This window comes from Balaenoptera ricei, chromosome 6 (genome assembly GCF_028023285.1).
Source record: "Balaenoptera ricei isolate mBalRic1 chromosome 6, mBalRic1.hap2, whole genome shotgun sequence".
Classification (NCBI taxonomy): Eukaryota; Metazoa; Chordata; class Mammalia; order Artiodactyla; family Balaenopteridae; genus Balaenoptera; species Balaenoptera ricei.
Window position 1 is genome coordinate 116,738,379 of NC_082644.1, and position 20,457 is coordinate 116,758,835.

At 52.2% G+C, this 20,457-nt stretch overlaps 1 protein-coding gene across 4 annotated transcripts in view; it reads left to right on the plus strand.

Moving 5' to 3' along the window:
* The window catches only part of USP20 (ubiquitin specific peptidase 20), a 47,743-nt gene that overhangs the window by 11,854 nt on the left and 15,432 nt on the right, over nt 1-20,457 (plus strand). For 3 of the 4 annotated variants that reach the window (XM_059925818.1, XM_059925820.1, XM_059925819.1), the window contains exons 2-12: nt 2,743-2,854; nt 5,004-5,100; nt 9,601-9,654; nt 11,319-11,381; nt 11,707-11,838; nt 13,276-13,372; nt 13,745-13,814; nt 15,256-15,369; nt 16,727-16,805; nt 19,197-19,644; nt 20,020-20,160. In XM_059925818.1, coding sequence (XP_059781801.1) covers nt 5,020-5,100; nt 9,601-9,654; nt 11,319-11,381; nt 11,707-11,838; nt 13,276-13,372; nt 13,745-13,814; nt 15,256-15,369; nt 16,727-16,805; nt 19,197-19,644; nt 20,020-20,160 — 1,279 coding nt within the window. In that variant the 5' untranslated portion in view covers nt 2,743-2,854; nt 5,004-5,019. The remainder of the gene's footprint in view (nt 1-2,742; nt 2,855-5,003; nt 5,101-9,600; nt 9,655-11,318; nt 11,382-11,706; nt 11,839-13,275; nt 13,373-13,744; nt 13,815-15,255; nt 15,370-16,726; nt 16,806-19,196; nt 19,645-20,019; nt 20,161-20,457) is intronic. The other variant, XM_059925821.1, reaches the window with a different exon arrangement.

The following is a 20,457-nucleotide window of genomic DNA, read 5'->3' on the forward strand; positions in this document are numbered from 1 at the left end:
ATATCATTGTTGCAGTACCATTTGTTGAAAAGACCATCTTTTGCCCATTGAATTATATCAGTACCTTGGGATTTCCCTGGTGGTTCAGTGGGTAAGACTCCACGCTCCCAATGCAGGGGGCGCAGGTTCTATCCCTGGTCAGGGAACTACATCCTGCATGCCACAACTAAGAGTCCGCATGCCGCGGCTAGGAAGTCCGCACGCCACAACTAAGAGTCCGCATGCCGTGGCTAGGAAGTCTGCACGCCACAACTAAGACTTGGCACAGCCAAAATTTAAAAAATAATAATAATAATAGTAATGAATTATATCAGTACCTTTGTTGGAAATCAATTAACAACAAATGTGTGGGTCTAGACTCTCTACTCTGTTCCCTTGAGCTGTATGTCTGTGTTTGAGCCCATGCCACACTGACTTGATTGCTGTAGCTTTATAGAAAGTCTTAAGTCAAGTGGTATAAGTCTTCCAACTTTGTTCTTTTCAAAAATTGTTTTGGCTATTCTAGGTCTTTTGCTTTTCCCTATAAATTTTATTTTTTTTAATGAAAAATATTTATTTATTTATTTATTTATTTAGACTGTGTTGGGTCTTCATTGCTGTGCATGGGCTTTCTCTAGTTGTGGCGAGCAGGGGCTACTCTTCATTGCAGCGCATGGGCTTCTTATTGCGGTGGCTTGTCTTGTGGAGCATGGGCTCTAGGCAGTAGTTGCGGCACGCGGACCCTAGGGTGTGGGGGCTTCAGTAGTGGTGGCACACGGGCTCTAGGGCACATGGGCTTCAGTAGTTGTGGCACACGGGCTCAGTAGCTGTGGCTTGTGGGCTCTAGAGCACAGGCTCAGTAGTTGTGGCGCATGGGCTTAGTTGCTTCACGGCATGTGGGATCTTCCTGGACCAGGGATTGAACCCGTGTCCCCTGCATTGGCAGGAGGATTCTTAACCACTGCACCACCAGGGAAGTCCCCTTATAAATTTTAGAATCAGCTCGGCAATTTCTACAAACAAGCCTGCTGGGATTTTGATTGAGATTACATTGAATCTGTAGATCAATTTGGGGAGAACGGACATCTTAACAATATTAAGTGTGCTAGTCCATGAACATGGTATATCTCTCCTTTTATTTAAATCTAATTTAATTTCTTCGATAGGAAGATTCAACATTCATCATCATTTTCAATGGCAACGTAGTACAACAGTGTACGGTTGTGTTATTATTTATCCAGTTGCCTCTTGTTGTTCACTTAGATTATGTCCAGTTTCCCCCCATTATAAACAGTGCTACAGTGGATATCTTTGTCATTCTGTCTTTGCACACACCCTTGATGAATTACTGAGAGAAAATCTGGAGCCAAGTCAACCCTCTTGACTGTTCTTTGCTCTCTGCCTTACTTAAACTGGTGGGCATTTGTGTGCAGTGGAATGTGGAATGCCAGTGATCGGGCTTGCTTTTGGTGAGGCCCAGTGCACGGTGACTTAGAACAGGCGTCGGCTAACTGTGACAGCAGGCCGGGATTGTTTTGTCAGGCCCTCGAGCTAAGAATTTTTTTAAAATATATTTTTAATGGTTTATAAAACAAAACAGAAACAAAGAAGAGTATGTGATGAAGGTCTCTGTGGGCAGCAAAGCCTAAATACTTACTACCTGGGCCCTTATAGAAAAACTTTGCTGACCCCTGACTTAGAGTAAGGCTCTGCACTGGACAGACCTGATCAGGTCCCCGCCCACCCCGTACTAGCCCAGGATCGACTGTGGCCAAGTTCCTAGCTCCTTAAGCTCCAGTTCTGTTTCTTCATCTGTAAAACGGGCAGTGAGAGTACACAGAGGGTTGTCGGCCACAGGGCTTTTTTTTTTTTTTCTATCTGAAGTTGCAGGAACGTAAGTAGTCTGATTGCACATGTGAGTCAAGAGTGGGCCTGTCACTGTCATCCTTGTCTGGGGCAATGTTCATGGCACTGGGCATCAAGATCATAACCTGGCTCAGCCATCTAGCTGGAGAGATGGGGCACATACCAAAGATACTCAAAAAACCCACATACTGCAGCTTAAAATAGTGTGGAGCTGCCACCAGCCCAGCGCACTTGGCCTTAGTGGAAACGAAAAACTAAAAATCTGGGTTCAAAGGAGGAGGAATGGAATTTAGAACCTCGAACCCCGTCATTGTCATGTGACCATTTTAAATGATAGCTTCTAACTGCCTCTCCCTCTATGAACTGCCCACAGCTGGGAAACTGTGGCCCACCAAGGAAGGGGGAGCATTGGTGACATGCGGACGAACCTGATTGTGTCTATCGCCTAGGGTCGGGGGTTCTGAGCAGTACAAAGTTCTTGGGAGGCTCAAAGGATGATCTGAGGGTCTCAGTGGCACTCCTGGAAGGGGCGGATCCTTCTGTCCATGGGGAGCAATGGTTGGAGAGGCCCCGTGGCCCTCTCCTGCAGATCCCTCTCTCGGGGATCACGAAGGTAACGCCCAGCAGGGACTAGTGAAGGGTCCAACACCCCCCAGGAGGCGCTGGCCCTGTTTGCCAGCTCCACCCAAGCCTTCTTCAACTGTGCCTTCAGTGGTGTGTTTTTATTGTCCCTGTGGATGGACTGGGGAGTGTGTCCAGCCTGTGGATACCCCAAATGTCCAAAAATTCACTTTCCTCTCCCAGGAGGAATTCTGGGCTGTTTTTAGCCCCTGGTTGGTGCTAAGAGTGATTTTAAGGTAACGGAGCTACATGAGGTGTGCTGGTTTGTCCCTCTAGGTTCCCTGCCAGAGGCCTGCACTCACCCCGGCCCACTGCAGCCCGGCACTGTCGGCCGTCACCGGAGAATGCGGATGCTGGTTGCCTCCTGGGGCTGTCGCTTTGCACAAAGGTAGGCCCACAGCCTGCTCCACTCAGGTGTAGCCCTTATGCACAGACCGAGGAGGAAGTTTGGATTTTTCTTTTTAGGTGAAATAATGGAATTGTGGTTATGTTTGTTTGTTTTTACTTTTTCTTTTTTCAAGTCTCATAGAAAAACATACACAGATGAAATGACGTGATATCTGGGATTTGCTGCAAAAAAAGAGGAAGTGGGAGGTTGAGATGAAGCAAGGTTGGCCGTGGATTAATTGTGAAGCCAGGTGATGGGTACATGGGGGTGTGTTACACACTTCTGTCTGCATCTGCATATTTACATTTTCCGTAAGTTCCAAAGAGAGAGCCTTAAGTGTCTGACCAGCTTGAGTTTTGGCCTTAGCCCTGGTGCTCCTGTTTGCAAGACCTGAGACCAGAAGTGTCCTGTTTCCTCATCTACAAAATGGGGCAAAACACAGCTGCCTCCAAGATTGCTGGGGGAAGTTTTCAGTGAAAGAATACACGGAAAGCACTTAGTCTGGGACCTGGCCCCTAATCAGTCCCAACCCCTCCTGCTCTGGCTGGGAGTCCGGGCCACTTCACCCGCGGCTGACCATTTGGAGTGAGGAGGGGGCTTACAGGAGGGTGCCTGGGGGTGTCTACCTCCCTCTGGTGGATGCACAGCCTCTGCCTTTGATTAAAGCACTTTTGGCTCCACCCACATCTTTGATTGGTTGGACCTTTCTTGGTAATAGTTTGGAGCTAGAATCAAAAGCCAGGTTCCTGGGTACAATTTCTGCTAAAATATTGGGTTGTGGAAGCATTTACTTAGTTATTTATTTTTAAACATTTTCTTTTGAAATAATTATAGATTCACAGTAAGTTGCCAAAAATGTGCTGGGAGGTCCCATGTACCTTTCACCCAGTGTCCCCCAGTGGTAACACATCTCTGGTGTATCTGTAACACAGTGTCATGACCAACAAAGTGACTGGTACAACCCACGGAGCTTATTCAGATTTCACCAGTTTTACCTGCACCCATTTGTGTGTATGAGGTGTGTGTGTGTGTGTGTGTGTGTGTGTTCAGTTCTGAGCAGTTTTACACACATGTAGAGCCACATAACTACCACCACAGTCAAAATACAGAACTACCTATCACCACCAAGGAGTTCCCTCAAAGGAAGCATTTGTTTTTCAAAACAGAAGTAGCTTTTTTTCCTTCTGATTTAAAAAAAGAGAGAAATTATACACAGAAGAGTGTCAGGAAGGAAGTTTGCCACAGTATCATCAGCAATTTTACTTTCTACTTTGTACTTTTTTTTTAAACATCATCTGAGTTTTGTTTTTATAATAAGCATGTATCATTGTCAAAAAACAACAAAGCTATTGTGAAATCTATCACCCAGATACACCACCATATGGTGCTTTAGTGAACATCTTTCAGACCTCTTCCTAGGTTGGTTTGCCTGCCCTTGTCTCTGACTTGCTCCTTCTCAGGAAACACTTTCTGGAGGAGCTTCTGCTCTGATGGCCTCCTCTAGTATCGTGGTGTTTAAGGATTCTTCTCTAAGTGGGGTTTCTCATAGGAAGTGAGATAAGTGGCCTCTGGGGCACCTGGCCTCTCAGAAGCTCTTGAGAAGAGGGGTCTTGCTTGCTTAGAGAAGACTGAGGTCAACATCTGCTTCTTGCCTTTCTACTTGGTTTTGAGATCCAGCCTCTCCACCCAGCCCTCTGCTGCCCCCTTGGGTAGAGTAGTCTCCGGGTCATGGGTCTGGTGTCTTTTAATAAAAGTACCACGGTTTTAGATTCCTTGACACGCAGCTTCCCCAGTGTAGGCAGGACCCTTGCATCTCCCCTGTCGACACTTTTAATCATCACACCCAGCGCCTGAATCCTAATCATCATCCCAGCACCTGCTCTCCCTGTGCCAGCCCTGCGCCAGGCGTTTGACGTATATTATCTTCATGAGTCCTCTGAGCAACCCATCAGGGTGGGTGTTATCTCCCTCCCCCGTTCTCAGGCAAGGAGGGTGAGGCTCAGAGAAGTTAAGCAGCTTCCCTGGGTCACCAGCTGGTATGTGGCAGAGCTGGGACTCGAGACCAAAGTGTGCACTTCACCACCTGCCTCCCCTGCCTCTGGCCAGCAGTGGCTGCCATTAACCCAGGATTCCTTGTGTTTTCTCGTAGGTAAGCCCAGGCCAGCATGGGGGACTCCAGGGACCTTTGCCCTCATCTTGACTCTGTAGGGGAGGTGACCAAAGAGGACTTGCTGCTCAAATCCAAGGTAAAGGGTCAGACCTTACGGGGCTGAGGCCCACACCCAGGGCCACCACATTCCTGGGGTACGAACATTTCTGAAGCAGTGGAAGAGCTGGCTCCTGACGGTCTCTGCTTGGCCTTTGCTGTAAATGGAAAAGCTGGCGTCTGTTTAGGAGGCCTTCCAGGGGCTGTGTCCTAACAGCCACTAACTACCATGTAGACCAGTCCATTTGGGAACACTGATGTTCTGCCCATTAGTGGTTGGAGCAGGTGCAAGGCAGGGAATGAGTCAGACTCTGAGAGTCCACGGGCATTTTTGCACACGTGACCTGGGAAGGGCTCAGGGAGCCTCATAGAGGGAAGATGGGCCACTTTGAGTAGGGAAGATGTGTTGTTGTCTGTCTGTTAAGTTAAATTTTTTTAAATAGGTAACATGTGGTTCAAAAATGAAACAATGTAAGAAGAAAAATATCAAGAAGTAACCCCCCCCCCCCCCGCCCAGCTGCCCTGTGCCCACCTTCTCCATTCCTCCCTCATGTAACCAGGGACATTAGTTTCTTTTGTATCTTTTCAGAGTTTCTTTTTTTTTTTTTCCAGAGTTTCTTTATGGGAATACTTATTTTTCATTTTCCCCTTTATTACATAAAAGGTAGTGTACCATAGCTATTTTTCTAATGTACTTTATTCACAGGGCAGTATATCTTGGAGCTCTCTGGCCTCGGCACATAGATCTCATGGTTTATCTTGAAGTTGCATCATATTCGTTGTGTGGACTCCATGGCTGATCCTCTGTGGGTGGACATCTGGGCCCTTTGCAGCCTTCTGCCAATACAGTGTCATTGTGTTCAGGGGCAGAGCCATGTGTAGCGGCCAGTCCCAGAAGTGGGGGTGGGTCAGATTCCTAGACATATTTCCTTGTCTTCTTTCCAGGCACCTAATGCTGGTCGTTCAGCCTCCCTGCACCAGCAGGTTCTGGGTGGCTTTTGGCCTGAGCTGGTTTAGTCTGGGCCCGCATGAGGGTGCCATTCTTCAAAGTACCCTTGGCTTCTTTTGAAGTAGTTTCACTGGCTGTTACTGAACCAAGTTTGTTTGCCCAGCATGCATCAAGCCAAACGCCGAGACACCGAGGTTTGCAGCAGAGAAAGGATTTATTCACAAGGCAGCCAAGCGAGGAGACAAGAGAACAAGTCTCAGGTCCACCTCCCCGAAGGCGAGGGGCTTGGGGTATTTATGGCATAAAGAAGCAGGGTGGTCTTAGGCGTGGGGAAAGGTGAGGTAATCAGTGTTCTGCGCAGGTGTTATCTGAGTTACATCCTTCTTCCTGGGATGTGTGTTCAAAACTAGCATGATCTGAGGGTGGAGTTTTTGGCCCTCTGACGACAAAAGGTCATTCATCGGACACCTACGTAGGCCCAGTTTTAGGGTCAGTGGTCCCAACCAGTCTGAGCCAGCTCAAACTGGACAAGAGCTGACTCCAAGTTTCTGAAAAACAGCTTAAGCCCCTATTCCTATAGTGACCCATACATCAGCGCTGTTAGAGCTGTTATCTGTAGGGGTTGTTAAGGAGTCTTGTGATATATAGGCTGCGCAAAGCTTGGAGGGTATGCAATGCAGTTTGAGAAAAATAATTAAGACAAGCTTGCTCAGTGAAGGCAGGCTCAAAGCAGAGGGGCTTTTTAAGGAGCTGTTTCCTTAGCTGCTGTTCTGTAAGACAAGTTCAATTTCTGTTAATCACCAATTTCTGTTAACCCTAAGGGGCACGGTTTCAGTGTGGTCAGGAGGAGGGGCAGAGCAAGGCTCTGGTGCATTTGCACTGTCTAATGCTGCGTCTCTTCCTGAGTCTGCACAAAGGAATAAGTGAGACAAACTGAGAGGATTTCTCAGGGAATCTGAGAGCAGGGAGGAGATAAACGAGGTGGGAAGAGGGAGGCAAAACATGGAAAGACTGGGCTGGGACGTGGTAGCCTTTTGGAAATCTACAAAATGAAACTAATGTTGCTTTAAAATACCCAGAAGGGGCTTCCCTGGTGGCGCAGTGGTTAAGAATCCGCCTGCCAGTGCAGGGGACACGGGTTCGAGCCCTGGTCCGGGAAGATCCCACATGCCGTGGAGCAACTAAGCCCGTGCACCACAACTACTGAGCCTGCGCTCTAGAGCCTGTGAGCCACAGCTACTGAGCCCACGTGCCACAACTACTGAAGCCTGCGTGCCCAATGCAGCCATAAATAAATAAATAAATAATAAACAAACAAATAAATAAAATTTATAAAATAAAATAAAATACCCAGAAGGGGCAAGGATTGAACAGGTAGCTCAAAATGGAGGAAATGCAAATGGCCGTGAAACTCTTGAAAAAAGATGCCTGACTTCCCTGATGGTTAAGGATTTTGCCAGAGAAAACAACATGACCCCATTTTCAGATGGGCACAGCAGAAGTTGCTCTCACTCAGAGCTGACCAAGGGAGGGAAGTAGACCAGGCATGGTAGTGGGGTTAGGCATTACTGTGACTTTAGGGGTGCAATTCCACCTCTGGGAGTTTATCTAGTAGAAATGTAGTACTAGTTACAAATACAACAGTATTTATTGAGCATTATTTGTAAAAGGAAAATACTGGTGGCAGTCTGCATATTCATCAAGAAGGGAATGAGTGAACAGATTGTGGTGTCTGTGCCCATAGTGTGTGCCACCATACACTTACTGCAAAGAATGAGATGTGGTCTCTGTGTACAGACTAGAAGGATGACCACAAATAGGTGACAAAAACCTGTTACCGAAAAATTTGTATAGTATGATCTTATTTTTACTAGAAATCACACCCCCCCATCTATGCATATATGTTTATATAAGAAGAAGATATGGAGGGCTATACTTAAAATTATTACAGCCTGTATGTATTGCATATAATATACTACACATTATATACAGAATATATGTATTATATGTAATATACTACACATTATATACAGTGTATGTGTATCATTTAAATTGTTAAACATACAATATTTTATCATTCAAATGACTGAAATGAAAAAAAAAAAACTTGGGAAGATGGGAGTGAACTGTGAAATCAGGAAATCACAAAAGAGATGACAGATTTGGAAAGGTCAAGAGCTGTAACTTTGAGTCCACTAAGCAGACTGATCTCCAGCCAGCCGTAGCATCCTTAGCAAGAGACCCTAAATCACAGATTGCAAATCTCTGCCCTGTTGTGTGGGATGAGCTGTGTCGCCTCCACCCTAGTGAGAGTCCCACATTCAGGCTCTTTACAAACAGCCAAAACCTGGGCTTAGTGAGACGAAGAAGTTCCCATGGAGGCCTGGGGGTTGACGTGGTCACCCTTGGGAGGAAACTGGGAAGTTTGATGACCCTGGCTCCTCAGCTTCCCCTTCTGACTCTGCTCTGTAGGGTCATGACCTCTCTGAGCCGCAGTTTCTCATCTTACGAAGGGGATGTTGATGGGACCTGCTGCACAGACTGTGGTGGGGATTACGTGAGCAAAGTGTAAAAAACTTAGCTGGTTGCTTGGACCATTGTGATCCCTCACCAGAGGTCAGCTCTCACTCTGATTAAGTACTCTGTAACTGCTACCAGCGCTTAGAATTCATCTCACAACTGGCAGAGGCATGTTGGGTATTGTGGAGGCTCAGATGGGAATTGCTGTTCTAGACAGGCACAGACAAAATTACTTAGGACAGCTTAAATTACAACAAAGAGACCCTGAGATACGGTGGCTTAAATGAGATAGTTTATTTTTCTCTCACTGAACAGTCCAGATGTAGGTAGCACTGATAGAGTGGCTCTGCCATTCTCAACACATGGCTTTCATCTCCAGGTCCAAAGTGGTTGCTTCACTTCCTGCCATCACATCTGCATTCCAGCCAATGGAAAGAGGAGAAAGAGCAAGGGTTATGCAAAACTCAGAAGTGGCACATGTCGCTTTTTGCTGTCATGCTATTGGCTAGAACTGAGCCCCATGATCACAGCGGGGGCTGGGACACATAGTCTGCAGCTGGCTGGCCATGTGCTCAGCCTAAATTCATGGATTCTTTTATTAAAGTGGGGAGGAGAGATATTGGTAGACAAGAAGCAGGCTCTGTCATCCAGACCACCAGAAACCTGGGTGTTTTCTGTGGTCAACAAATATATTGATCTCCTGATCTGTACCAGGCTCTCTGTGAAGTCGCAGGGGTAGGCAAAACAGACCATCCTTCTTTCATGGAGCCCACAGTCTAGGTGGGGAGACAGGCTTAAATAAATAAATGCAACGAAGGAAGAGTAGAAGGTATGTTGAGGGAGCATATTATGGCATCTGTTTATTTAGGCTTTAAATGATTGTATTGAAAATGTTTTTACAGGCACATGATAAAACAAAATTCAAACAATAAAATTTAAAGTGCCCCTGTGGGCCAGCAAGGGCCTTTCTGAGGCAGAGCCTCTAAGCTGAGACCTTCAGGTGCGTCCGTCAGTGCACATCCAACAGGCCGCTCACACCCTTCTCTTCCTCTCTCTCCGCATCTCACACAGGGCACCTGTCAGTCATGCGGTGTTTCCGGACCCAACCTGTGGGCCTGTCTCCAGGTAAAATATCCTTGCAGCTGTCTGGGGTGGGGAGCTGGGTCCAGACTCTGGGATGGGAACATCTGTCCCCTATGGGCACGGCCGGGAACCTTGAGCAGGGACACAGGGCATGGATGTCTCGGGTGTGGTTCCCAAGCCCAAACCAAGAGGGCCCCAGAGTCTGCGAGCCCCCGGGCTGGCTGCCCTGGCAGCCATTAAAGATGCCAAGAGGAGAAAGCAAGTTGGAGAAGACTCTGGACTGAATGATCCCATTGGCATTAAAGGCAAAGTTTGTGTGTGTGTGTGTGTGTGTGTGTGTGTGTGTGTGTGTGTGCGCGCGCGCGCGCGCGCGCATGACGATGTAGCATCTTGGCTCTGAGCCCTGGCCCGGGCCTTCGTTTCCCTGTCTGTAAGGTAGAGGCCACCATACTGATAACTACCCCCACCTACCTTGCAGACCCACCTTAGGGTAGAATTTGACGAGATGATGCCTGTGATGGTCTTAACAGGGTGTGTGGCCGGTAGACAGTGTCCAGGAAAATCTGGTCGTGATTATTACTGCTTACCAAAAAGAGTAACAGTAGATGTATCAACACGTGACAGTTTTCTCTGGGGGGTAGAATTATGGGTAATTCATTTTTCTTTGTAACTTTGTAGTGTTTTCCAACTTTTCTACAAGTATGTATTGCATTTTATAGTCATACTAAAAATGGCTGTTACTTAAAATTTCTTTGAAAACAAATACAAGGAGAAACAAAAAGCCCACAGGGGTGAAAATACCATAGTTCAAGTCTGTCTTTGCAGAAGACATAGGACCCCCCACGGGGCTTTGGCCTCCTCCTTTTGGGCCTGTTGCTCAGTGTAAAATACACTGCAAGACACCGTCTGGGCCCCCAGGGGACAGCAAGAAGTGCGAGGCGTGGTCTTACCTCCCGGGAGCCCACAGGCCCCCCAGAGAGACAGAGACGGACCTGGCGCAGAAAGTGGCACGTCCTTTATGCCGCAGCCCAAAGGTCGTTTCCTTGCAAGGTCCTCAGCAGCCTGTGCAGTGCTGACCACAGCCACAAATGACACCAGAGCACTCCTGCAGAGAAGCGGGCTGATCGCTGGGGCGGAGGCCCGCAGAGGAGAGACCTTGAGCTGGGCCTTGGGAGCTGGGTGGATTTGGGAGAGGAGAGTGCAAGGCCAGAGGCAGGTCACCAGGGACGCTGAGGGGCATGGGGTCTGCACCGGGCCCCAGCCGCCTCTGCCCAATTCAGTGTTCCCCATTAGAAAATGGCTGTGAGGCCCAGTCTCCCCACCCAAAGTGTGGGTCCCGATAAGTGGCCCCTCAGGAAGTAGGGTTTTGGTGAAAAAGGGACAAGTGGAGGGGGAGAGGGTCTGGGCGCCAAGCAGCCGGGCCTCAGCTTTGCCCGGATCTGGCTGCGACCCTGCCTGGCTTCTTGCAGGAGAGCAGCAGCTCGGGGCACACTGCCCGTCTCGCTCAGAGGCGGGGGCAGCTGTGTGGTGGCCATCCCTGCCCAGCGTGGACCTTGGCTGGGCAAACCTGTGTTCCTGCAGGGCGGCAGGGCCTCGGTGCCTGTGGGCCCTATTGGGTGGAGACGGGCACTGGCTCGCTGTGCTGGCAGCGTCCTCTTGGCCGCCCCATCCGTCCGCTCTCCCTTCCTCTCCACCCCCCTCCCCAGGTCGCCTGCTCCTACGTTGGCTGCGGAGAATCCTTCGCTGACCACAGCACCATCCATGCGCAGGTGAGCGTGGTGGCCGGGAGCACGGGCGCTGCGGTCCGTCAGCCCAGAGTTCAAACCCCAGCTTCGGCCGCCCCCAGCGCCATCTACCACTCTGGGCTTCAGTGGTTATGTGTGTAAAATGGGAAGAATCACGGCGAAGCAGCAGGAGAGAATGCTGCTGCAGCCCCTGGCACCCCTGGCCTGTGGGGGGAGCGGGTCCCGAGCTCCGAGGCCTCTGACCCGATGGGGCTTTTTCCCAAGGCCGGAGAGCTCACGCAGCCCTGAGGCAGGCCTGGGGCACCCGTTAGGCCACTGTATCCTTCTGATGTTGCATCTTGCCCTCTAGGCCAAAAAGCACAACCTGACAGTGAACCTGACCACGTTCCGGGTGTGGTGCTACGCCTGCGAGAAGGAGGTGTTCCTGGAGCCTCGGCTGGCGGCCCAGCCGCCAGGCCCCTCGCCCAAGTTCTCAGAGCAGGTGAGCGGGTGCGGGCGCCAGCCGAGGAGACGCCCAGGAGGGCAGGGCGGTGGGTCCCCGATGGCGTCCGTTCCTGCCCAGCGTTCCCAGCTGGCTTTGAGGAGCTCGTGTCAGCTAATGCCCGCTGAGCCCCAGCCCTGTGTCAGGGCCCGGTGACACAGAGGTGAGTGGAAGGAGGGCGGCCCTCCCTCAGGGAGTTTGTAGGCCTCGGGTGAGCCCAGGGCCGTGGGGCGGGGCACACCCTCCCTGGCCTATGGAGAGCCCCTGGTGATGGTCCTGCAGCCACCTCTCTGGGGGAAACACCCGGAAACCTCCTGCCCCCCACCAGGCAAGGCACACGCAGGGAGCTGAGCAGCCCTTAAAGGAGGCAGGCGGGTGAGCCCAGCCCGGAGCCGGCCTCGGGGAGCAGTCAGAGAGCCGGCCCTGGGGCCCCGGGAGGCCAGGCGTGTGTGCGTGCGTGCGTGCGTGTGTGTGTGTGTGGAGGCCAGGCATGTCTGCATGCATGTGTGTGTGTGTGTGGAGGCCAGGTGTGTCTGCATGCGTGTGTGTGTGTGTGTGTGTGTGTGTGTGTGTGTGGAGGCCAGGTGTGTCTGCATGCATGCATGCATGTGTGTGTGTGTGTGGAGGCCAGGTGTGTCTGCATGCATGTGTGTGTGTGTGTGTGTGTGTGTGGAGGCCAGGCGTGTGTGCGTGTGTGCGTGTGTGTGTGTGGAGGCCAGGCGTGTCTGCGTGCATGCGTGTGTGTGTGTGTGGAGGCCAGGCGTGTCTGCGTGCATGCGTGTGTGTGTGTGTGTGTGGAGGCCAGGCGTGTCTGCGTGCATGTGTCTGTGTGTGTGTGTGGAGGCCAGGCATGTGTGCGTGCGTGTGTGTGTGTGTGTGTGTGTAGGCCAGGCGTGTCTGCGTGCGTGTGTCTGTGTGTGTGCAGTGCTGTCTTCTCCATGTTGGACAGTGGCCATCACATAATGGGTGCTTGATAAGTGTATATGGAATACGTTTGTGGACATGGTAGATATTTATGATTTTTTACACAAAAGGCTCTGAAGAAGTATATACAAATCCTGTTTTGAGTGTGTATGTGTATTAACAGTTAAAACGCTACATAGATAAGATAGACTCTCAACAGTGGTTGTCTCAGGAAAGTTGGATTGCCTGTTTTTTCTGTGTTTCTGTTTTTTCCCAAATTTATTATAAATAAATTAAATTATTAGTACTCATTATTGTAAGTAAAATACAAGTCACGGAGTTCCCAGGGCAAGGCCACCAATGCCCTCTCTTTGCACGGTGTCCTCGGCTCAGATGGGCTGGCTCAGTGCAGGCTGGGGGGCTGGGCTTCTCCCCCCACCCTGAACCCCAGCGGGGGAGGCACATGGGCCTCTGACCCCAACCGCTCTCCCTCCTCACCCCCCTAGTTTTCCTCACTCTGGTTCTCGAACTCAGGACTCTGCGCTGCCCTCCCACCCTCTGAAAGCTGTTCCCATTGCTGTGGCTGACGAAGGAGAGTCCGAGTCAGAGGACGATGACCTCAAACCGCGAGGTAACGGCCCCACGTGCTGCGCTGCGCTTCCTGGGCAGGGCGGGGTGGCCTGTGGGGCACGAGGGCTTCCCTGGGGCGCCAGCCGCTGCCCTCAGCCCCATACAGCCGTGTGCCCCTGGGCAGGCCGGCCCCTCTGCACCCAGGCCGCTGCCCCTGCTCGGTGCTGACGGTGGGCTGGGCTGGGCTGGGCGGAGGGCGGGGTGTCCGTGGGTTCCGTACACTGCGGTAACCAGAGCTGCTGGGAGTGGAACCACGTCAGCGGACTTGGCAGGTTTCCGGGGTGGGTCCTGGGGGCTCAGAACCATCCTCTACGGGTTCCTGCCGGCTCGAGATGCTCACCTTCCCCTTCCTCTGTGTGCGCTGGTCTCCCAGGCCTCACGGGCATGAAGAACCTTGGCAACTCCTGCTACATGAACGCGGCCCTGCAGGCCCTGTCCAATTGGTAGGTTGCACCTCATCTGGGAGTTGGGGCCCCCAAGCCAGGTTCTGTACGTTGCCCACAGAAGCCTGTATATGGATACACATCAAAATGCCCCAAACCACACATGCCCTCTGACCCAGCAATCCCTCCTGTTGGAATTTATCCTAAGGAGGTACCCTGAGATGTTGAGAAAGCTGTCTGTGCAATGAGGTTCATCATTCTGCTGTTTACTGGAAACAACTTAAAAGTCGATAAAATCATAAATTTATTGTAGGGCAGCCTTACAATGAGTTCAGGAAAAAATGGTGCAGGACAATATTTATTAAAAAAGGGAGGAGTTCAGAATATGATAAGTAGGAAAAAGGAGGTTATAAACCTTTGTTTGGTGCAATCCCATTTTGGAGGGAAAATATTATTTTCCATCTAGGATAGGGTGTCCACTCCCTGAGGCTGGGACATCTCCTATTCCTGGCATTCAGAGTCTCCCACCTAGTAGGGGTTCAATATGTGTGTGTGTGTGTGTGTGTGTGTGTGTGTGTGTGTGTGTGTGTGTGTGTGAGAGAGAGAGAGAAGGAAGGAGGGATGGGGGATATGCATGCATAGAAAAGTCTAGAAGGATATGCCCCCAGATCTACAGAGTAGCTATCCTCACGTCGTAGGATTAAGGTCAATTATTATTGTTTGCTTAGTATTTTTAAATTTTTCTACAGTAAATGAGTATTTCTTATGTAATAAGATAACAAAAACAAAAAAAAGGGGAGTGGGGGAGATGCTTTTGGGCTCAGGAAGATTTCCAAGAAGGGGCTGATGGGAGGACAGGCAGTGGTTCCTCTCGTTCACACAACAGTCTTTAAAGAAAGACCCTATTTCCAAGCACAATCACATTCTAAGGCACGGGGGTTAGGACTTCAGTGTATGAATTTTTTTTTTTTTAAATTTTTATTTATTTATTTATTTATTTTTGGCTGCATTGGGTCTTCGTTGCTGCGCGCGGGCTTTCTCTAGTTGCAGTGAGCGGGGGCTACTCTTCATTGCAGTGTGCGGGCTTCTCATTGCGGTGGCCTCTCTTGTTGCGGAGCACGGGCTCTAGGTGCGCGGGCTTCAGTAGTTGTGGCACGTGGGCTCTAGAGCGCAGACTCAGTAGTTGTGGCTCACGGGCCTAGTTGCTCCGCGGCATGTGGGATCTTCCCAGACCAGGGCTCGAACCCGTGTCCCCTGCATCGGCAGGCAGATTCTCAACCACTGCGCCACCAGGGAAGCCCTCAGTGTATGTATTTGGGGGGATACAATTCAGCCCATAACAGGTGGTGTCCTTCAATGCCTTCTGCAGGCATTTCTGGCTCCGGGGGGCCACAGTACACCCCACACAAGACACTTTTGCTTCTCCACCCGGCTCTTTGTAAACAATGCCACGCCCCCCCTTCTTTTCTCTTCTGACCTGGCTCCCTGCCCCGTCCCCCAGCCCCCCACTGACCCAGTTCTTCTTGGAGTGTGGAGGCCTGGTGCGCACAGACAAGAAGCCAGCCCTGTGCAAAAGTTACCAGAAGCTGGTCTCTGAGGTCTGGCACAGGAAACGGTGAGTTGACCGAGTCCCTGACCTGGGGCAGGGGTGGGGGGATGGGTTTTCTGTCGGCCCCTTGATAGAGCCCTTCCTGTGCCTTCAGCCTCTCACCATCACTTGCTGTGTTTTACCCTGTGCAATGCTTACATCAGCCCTTCGAGCTGTAGGTCATAGCCAACTCTGTTTCACAAATTGGGGAACTGAGGTTCAGAAGATTTAAGGATCTCGCTCAAGACAGCACGTCTTGTGAAAGGTGGAGCTAGAATTTGAGCCTGGTATTGATTGAAGATGGCAGCATTTTGCAGCATGTGTGCTGAGGTCCAGAGTTGTGTGGTGACCACTCCTAGGTCTCAGCCACATTTGTGCACACAGGAAAGAATTTCAGAAGTGGCTTGCACTGACGTTCAGGGGCTTTAGCTCAGTGAAAAGGACTTTAAAGACCAGAAGCCTGGGTTAGATCTGTTTCTCCAGGAAAAGTTAAAATTGGGACTAATTTAAAGTGAGTGCTGGGAATTCCCTGGCAGTCCAGTGGTTAGGACTTTCACTGCTGTGATCCGGGTTCAATCCCTGGTCGGGGAACTAAGATCCTGCAAGCTGCGCGGTGCGGCCATAAAACCCAAAACAAAACAAAACAACAACAACAAAAAAAACTGTGAGTGCATAGAAACATACTAAGTGTAAAAGCAGATTATTAAACAGTATGATGCAATATAATTCCAATTTTAAGAAGCCACATTTGTTTACCTGCATGTAATTTTGTATATGCGTCTCTATTTTCTTGGAAAAATCTGGAAATCTTAATGGTAGTTATCTCTGGGTGGTGCTGTTAGTGTTGATGATTCTTTGCTGTGCTTTTCTGAAATTTTCTGTTTTTCAATCATGAACATGTGTTTTTTTTTTTAAAGCAGCTGTCATTTTTATTTATTTTTATTTATTTATTTAGCCGCGCCACGCCGCGTGCGGGATCTTAGTTCCCCGACCAGGGTTTAGACCCGTGTGCCCTGCAGTGGAAGCGCGGAGTCTTAACCACTGGACCGCCACGGAAGCCCCCATGTATTACTTTTGAAATTAGAAAACCACAATAAATATTTTATAATGAGAACAGTTTTAGAGTAGCTTGTCATGGGCTGGTGGGACATGATACCATCCCAATCAGGAGCCCTTTGCCTCACTGAACCGTGACTTGACGTTTTCCATCTTGACCTTAGAGATGTGCAGACCTGCTGGGGCTCCTGGCCAGGTTAGCACCTCCCAGAGTTGCAGTAAACGCATCACTGAGTCTGATCTGGCCGTACTGGCTGCCCGGCCGCCCTCACGGGCTTGAGCAGCGCAGAGCGGGCCACCTGTACTAACGGGTCTGCTCTTCCTACAGCCCCAGCTACGTGGTTCCCACCAGCCTGTCCCATGGGATCAAGTTGGTCAACCCGATGTTCCGAGGCTATGCCCAGCAGGTAGGCCGTCCGAGCTGCCCGGGGAACACCCAGGGCTGTAACGTACCAGGCCTGGCTTTGAAGCCAAGACCATTGTGGAAATCGGCAGCAGCAGCTCTGCTTTGCCAGGCCGCGCTCCTGGATCAGACCTGCTGCCTGAGCCCTTCACCTGTGTGGGGACGTCGGGGCCTCCCGGCAACCTGGTGTTCTCCCCACTCAACAGATGGGGAGACTGAGGCTCAGCGGCCAAGTCCTCACCCACTTACCACGTACCAGTTACACAGCTGGTACATGGCAGAGGGGAAAGTTGACCTCAGGCAGCCTTATCTCCAGGTGTCTGCACTTCAGCCCTCACTCAAATCGGCACATGGTTTCTTGTTCCCCAAGTCGCAGGCAGAATTTCACTTTTATTAAAGTAAACATTTTGATGACAAGTTTTTGTAAATCTAGAGAATCCCTCTGAAACCAGTGATATCTTTCTATGGCGTAAAATCGTGGGCCCAAGATGAAGCAGAATGCAGCCACACACCTCCCCCTGCCCCAGGCTGACCGTTCAAGTGGTCCAAGTCCTGCCCCAGACTGGGGTTTCGCTGCTGGCCTGAACCTGTTTGCACTGCCGACGCTGCTGCCTGCGTGGGGGGCCCAGGAACAGAGCAGCGGTCACTGAGGGATGCCCTTGGCCCCCTCCTTCGGCCCCCACTCTCCCCAGGGTGAGGGCTGCTGGGCCTTTCTCTGCTCACACCCTCAGTTGGATGAACACTTGGCCTCTGCCTGAGAAGCCCAGCATTGCCTCCGCACCGCCCTTTCTGGGGAGTGGTAATACCCACGGTAATCAGAATCCACCGTGTACCATTTATTAGGTGGTCAGTACCTGCCACATAAGTTCAGCCCTGTTTCTACTCACAGAACTCTCATGAAGTGGGCCCCGTCATTACCTTCACATTATAGGTAAGGAGCTGAGGCTCAGAGAGGTTCTACAAGTGGCTCAGGTCACACAGTGCACAGCGGCAGGGCCGGGATTTAGGCTTACCTGAGCCGTCCCTCACCGCAGTGCGGCCCTCCCTGTACGAGGACCCCTGCTGGCCCTCAGGCTCTCGGTGAGGACACCGGGAGCAGGGCTACTCACTGCTGCCGAACATCCACTCGACGCCAAAGCATCCCTTTCTCTGGGTCTTGGGCGTAGCACAGGGGACGTTTCTGAGTCTGAAACATACAGGTAGCTGTAGAGCTCTCTTAATGGCCAGAGGATGCTGTCATGCTTCCACATGGCTTGAGATTTTAGCAATGAACACAGGGTACTTTTGTTAAAAGGAAGAACCAGCAAGAAAAGTAGATGATGTATTGAGGGCCTTTTTCTTAAAAAGAACCTTTCAGTGTCCCTGACACACAGGACGCACGTCTCCTACCCCTTCCCTAATGCTCGATGTAATCCAACCAGAGCCCTCTCCTCCCTCCGCTAGAACTGAGAAAACGAGGCCCTTCTCTCCATATCGGTGACCTGAGACTTTGGGTGCTTGGCTGGGTCTGGCCACTGCGTGATCCCCGCCTCGTTGGGCAGGAGTTGGCCTCGGGAGCTGCTTCTGACGTCCGGGGCAGGGACTGTGAGGGACAGGACAGGACTTTGAATCCAGTGGTCCCGCACAGCACCTAGTGCCCCCAGCTGTCAGAGGCCGGCCACCATCATCTTCTGACCTTTTAAAGCGCCTCCTGTGTGCGCTGCTCATGGCTGGGCCAGTGGGCAGGCTGTGCCAGAGGCCTCGCTGCCCTGGCTTCCTCTGGGTTATGACGTAGTCACAGCGTAGTCAGAATAACAGCGTCAGTGCTGGGATTGGAGACCCAGCCAACCTGAAGTGGCACCTTAGTCCGAGTCATGCCCAGGCCTGCGGGAAGCGTGTTCTCCTGCACCAGTCACAATGGCAGGGGAAGGCGTGGGCACGGGGGCTGGCGAAGGGCTGGAAGGGCAGAGAGAACCAGAGGCAGGTCAAGGATGCAGGCAGCCTGGCGTGCCGGGTGGCATTGCTCCCTGTGGAACTCAGCTGAGTGCTCACCTGCAGACGCACTCACAGTGTCACCTTTGTCCTACTCGGGCTCCCTGCCCACCCTCACTGTCCCCTCCTTTAGGGAGCAAGGCGACTTTAATGGCTGAACGCGATATGTCCACTCTCTCCCATGCTGAGTTGGAAGCAGGGCCGCAGGTGATGGAGAGCAGGAGCTGGGAGTCGGGTGGACCTGGGTCACCGTCTCTGCTCTGCCACTTCACAGCGCGAGACCTGGGAGGGCTCGGCCAGCCTCTCGAGCCTCAGCGTCGTCCTCAGTGGAAGGGGGGTTAGGACAGCAGTGTTGAGCAGGCCACTGTGAGGGGTGCCCGTGTGGGCCCCCCGGCATCCGTGTCGATGCCGCCCCTGGTTCCAGGACACCCAAGAGTTCCTGCGCTGCCTGATGGACCAGCTGCACGAGGAGCTCAAGGAGCCCGTGGTGGCCGCGGCGGCAGCGCTGACCGAGGCTCGGGACTCGGACTCGAGCGACACGGATGAGAAGCGGGAGGGCGACCGGAGCCCATCAGAGGACGAGTTCCTGTCCTGTGACTCCAGCAGTGACCGCGGTGAGGGCGACGGGCAGGGGCGCGGCAGGGGCGGCTCCCAGGCTGAGACGGAGCTGCTGATCGCGGACGAGGCAGGCCGCGCCATCTCCGAGAAGGAGCGCATGAAGGACCGCAAGTTCTCGTGGGGCCAGCAGCGCACCAACTCGGAGCAGGTGGACGAGGACGCCGATGTGGACACCGCCATGGCCGCCCTGGACCAGCAGCCCACGGACACGCAGCCGCCGTCACCGCGGTCCACCAGCCCCTGCCGGACGCCAGGTACCAGCCAAGCCACTCGAGGCGTCGCAGCCCCGTTCGTCCAGCTCCTGCTGGGGGGCAGAGCACCCACAGCCTGCTCAGCTCCCCCCACCCTTGGGGGCTCTCCCACGAGACCCGACTTACTGGTGAGAAATCGGGTAGATGATGTGTCCAGGCTCACTTGGACTCAGAGCCCGCCTGAGCCCTCCGCTGGCAACGGGAAGGGTGTGGACAGCGCGTTCTGCGTGGGGCTGGGGGGCTGGGGTGGGCCCAGGACGGAGGAGATGTGGTGGGTTCAGGCCTCAGTCCCCTTAGGAGGCGCTGGCAGGTCTTCCTGACCAGGCCCGGGGCTGGTTCGGCTGCCCTGCCCCAGCACGGTCCCCCCTTTGCCCCCAGAGCCGGACAACGAGGCCCACATGCGCAGCGCCTCTCGCCCCTGCAGCCCTGTCCACCACCACGAGGGCCACGCCAAGCTGGCCGGCAGCCCTCCTCGTGCGAGCCCCGTGAGGATGGGGCCGTCCTACGTGCTCAAGAAAGGTTCGGACGAGCGGGCGGGGAGGGAAGGTGGGCAGGGCCTCCCCGCGTGGAGCTCGGGGCTGGGATGGCAGTCGCACCTCTGGCTGCCGTTTTTGGTTTTGGAGCGCTCTTTACCAGGGGCTGGGCTGCCATACTCCTCACGCAGTGTCTCTGAACCCTCCTCACACGTCTGGGACACGAGCGGGGCCCCATCCCACAGACGATGAGTGAGGCACCGGCCCGTCACATGACTCATGCAGATCTGACCCCAAGTCCCAGCACCCGCCCCTTGCCCCAGACAGGCCAGTGGGGGCTGGG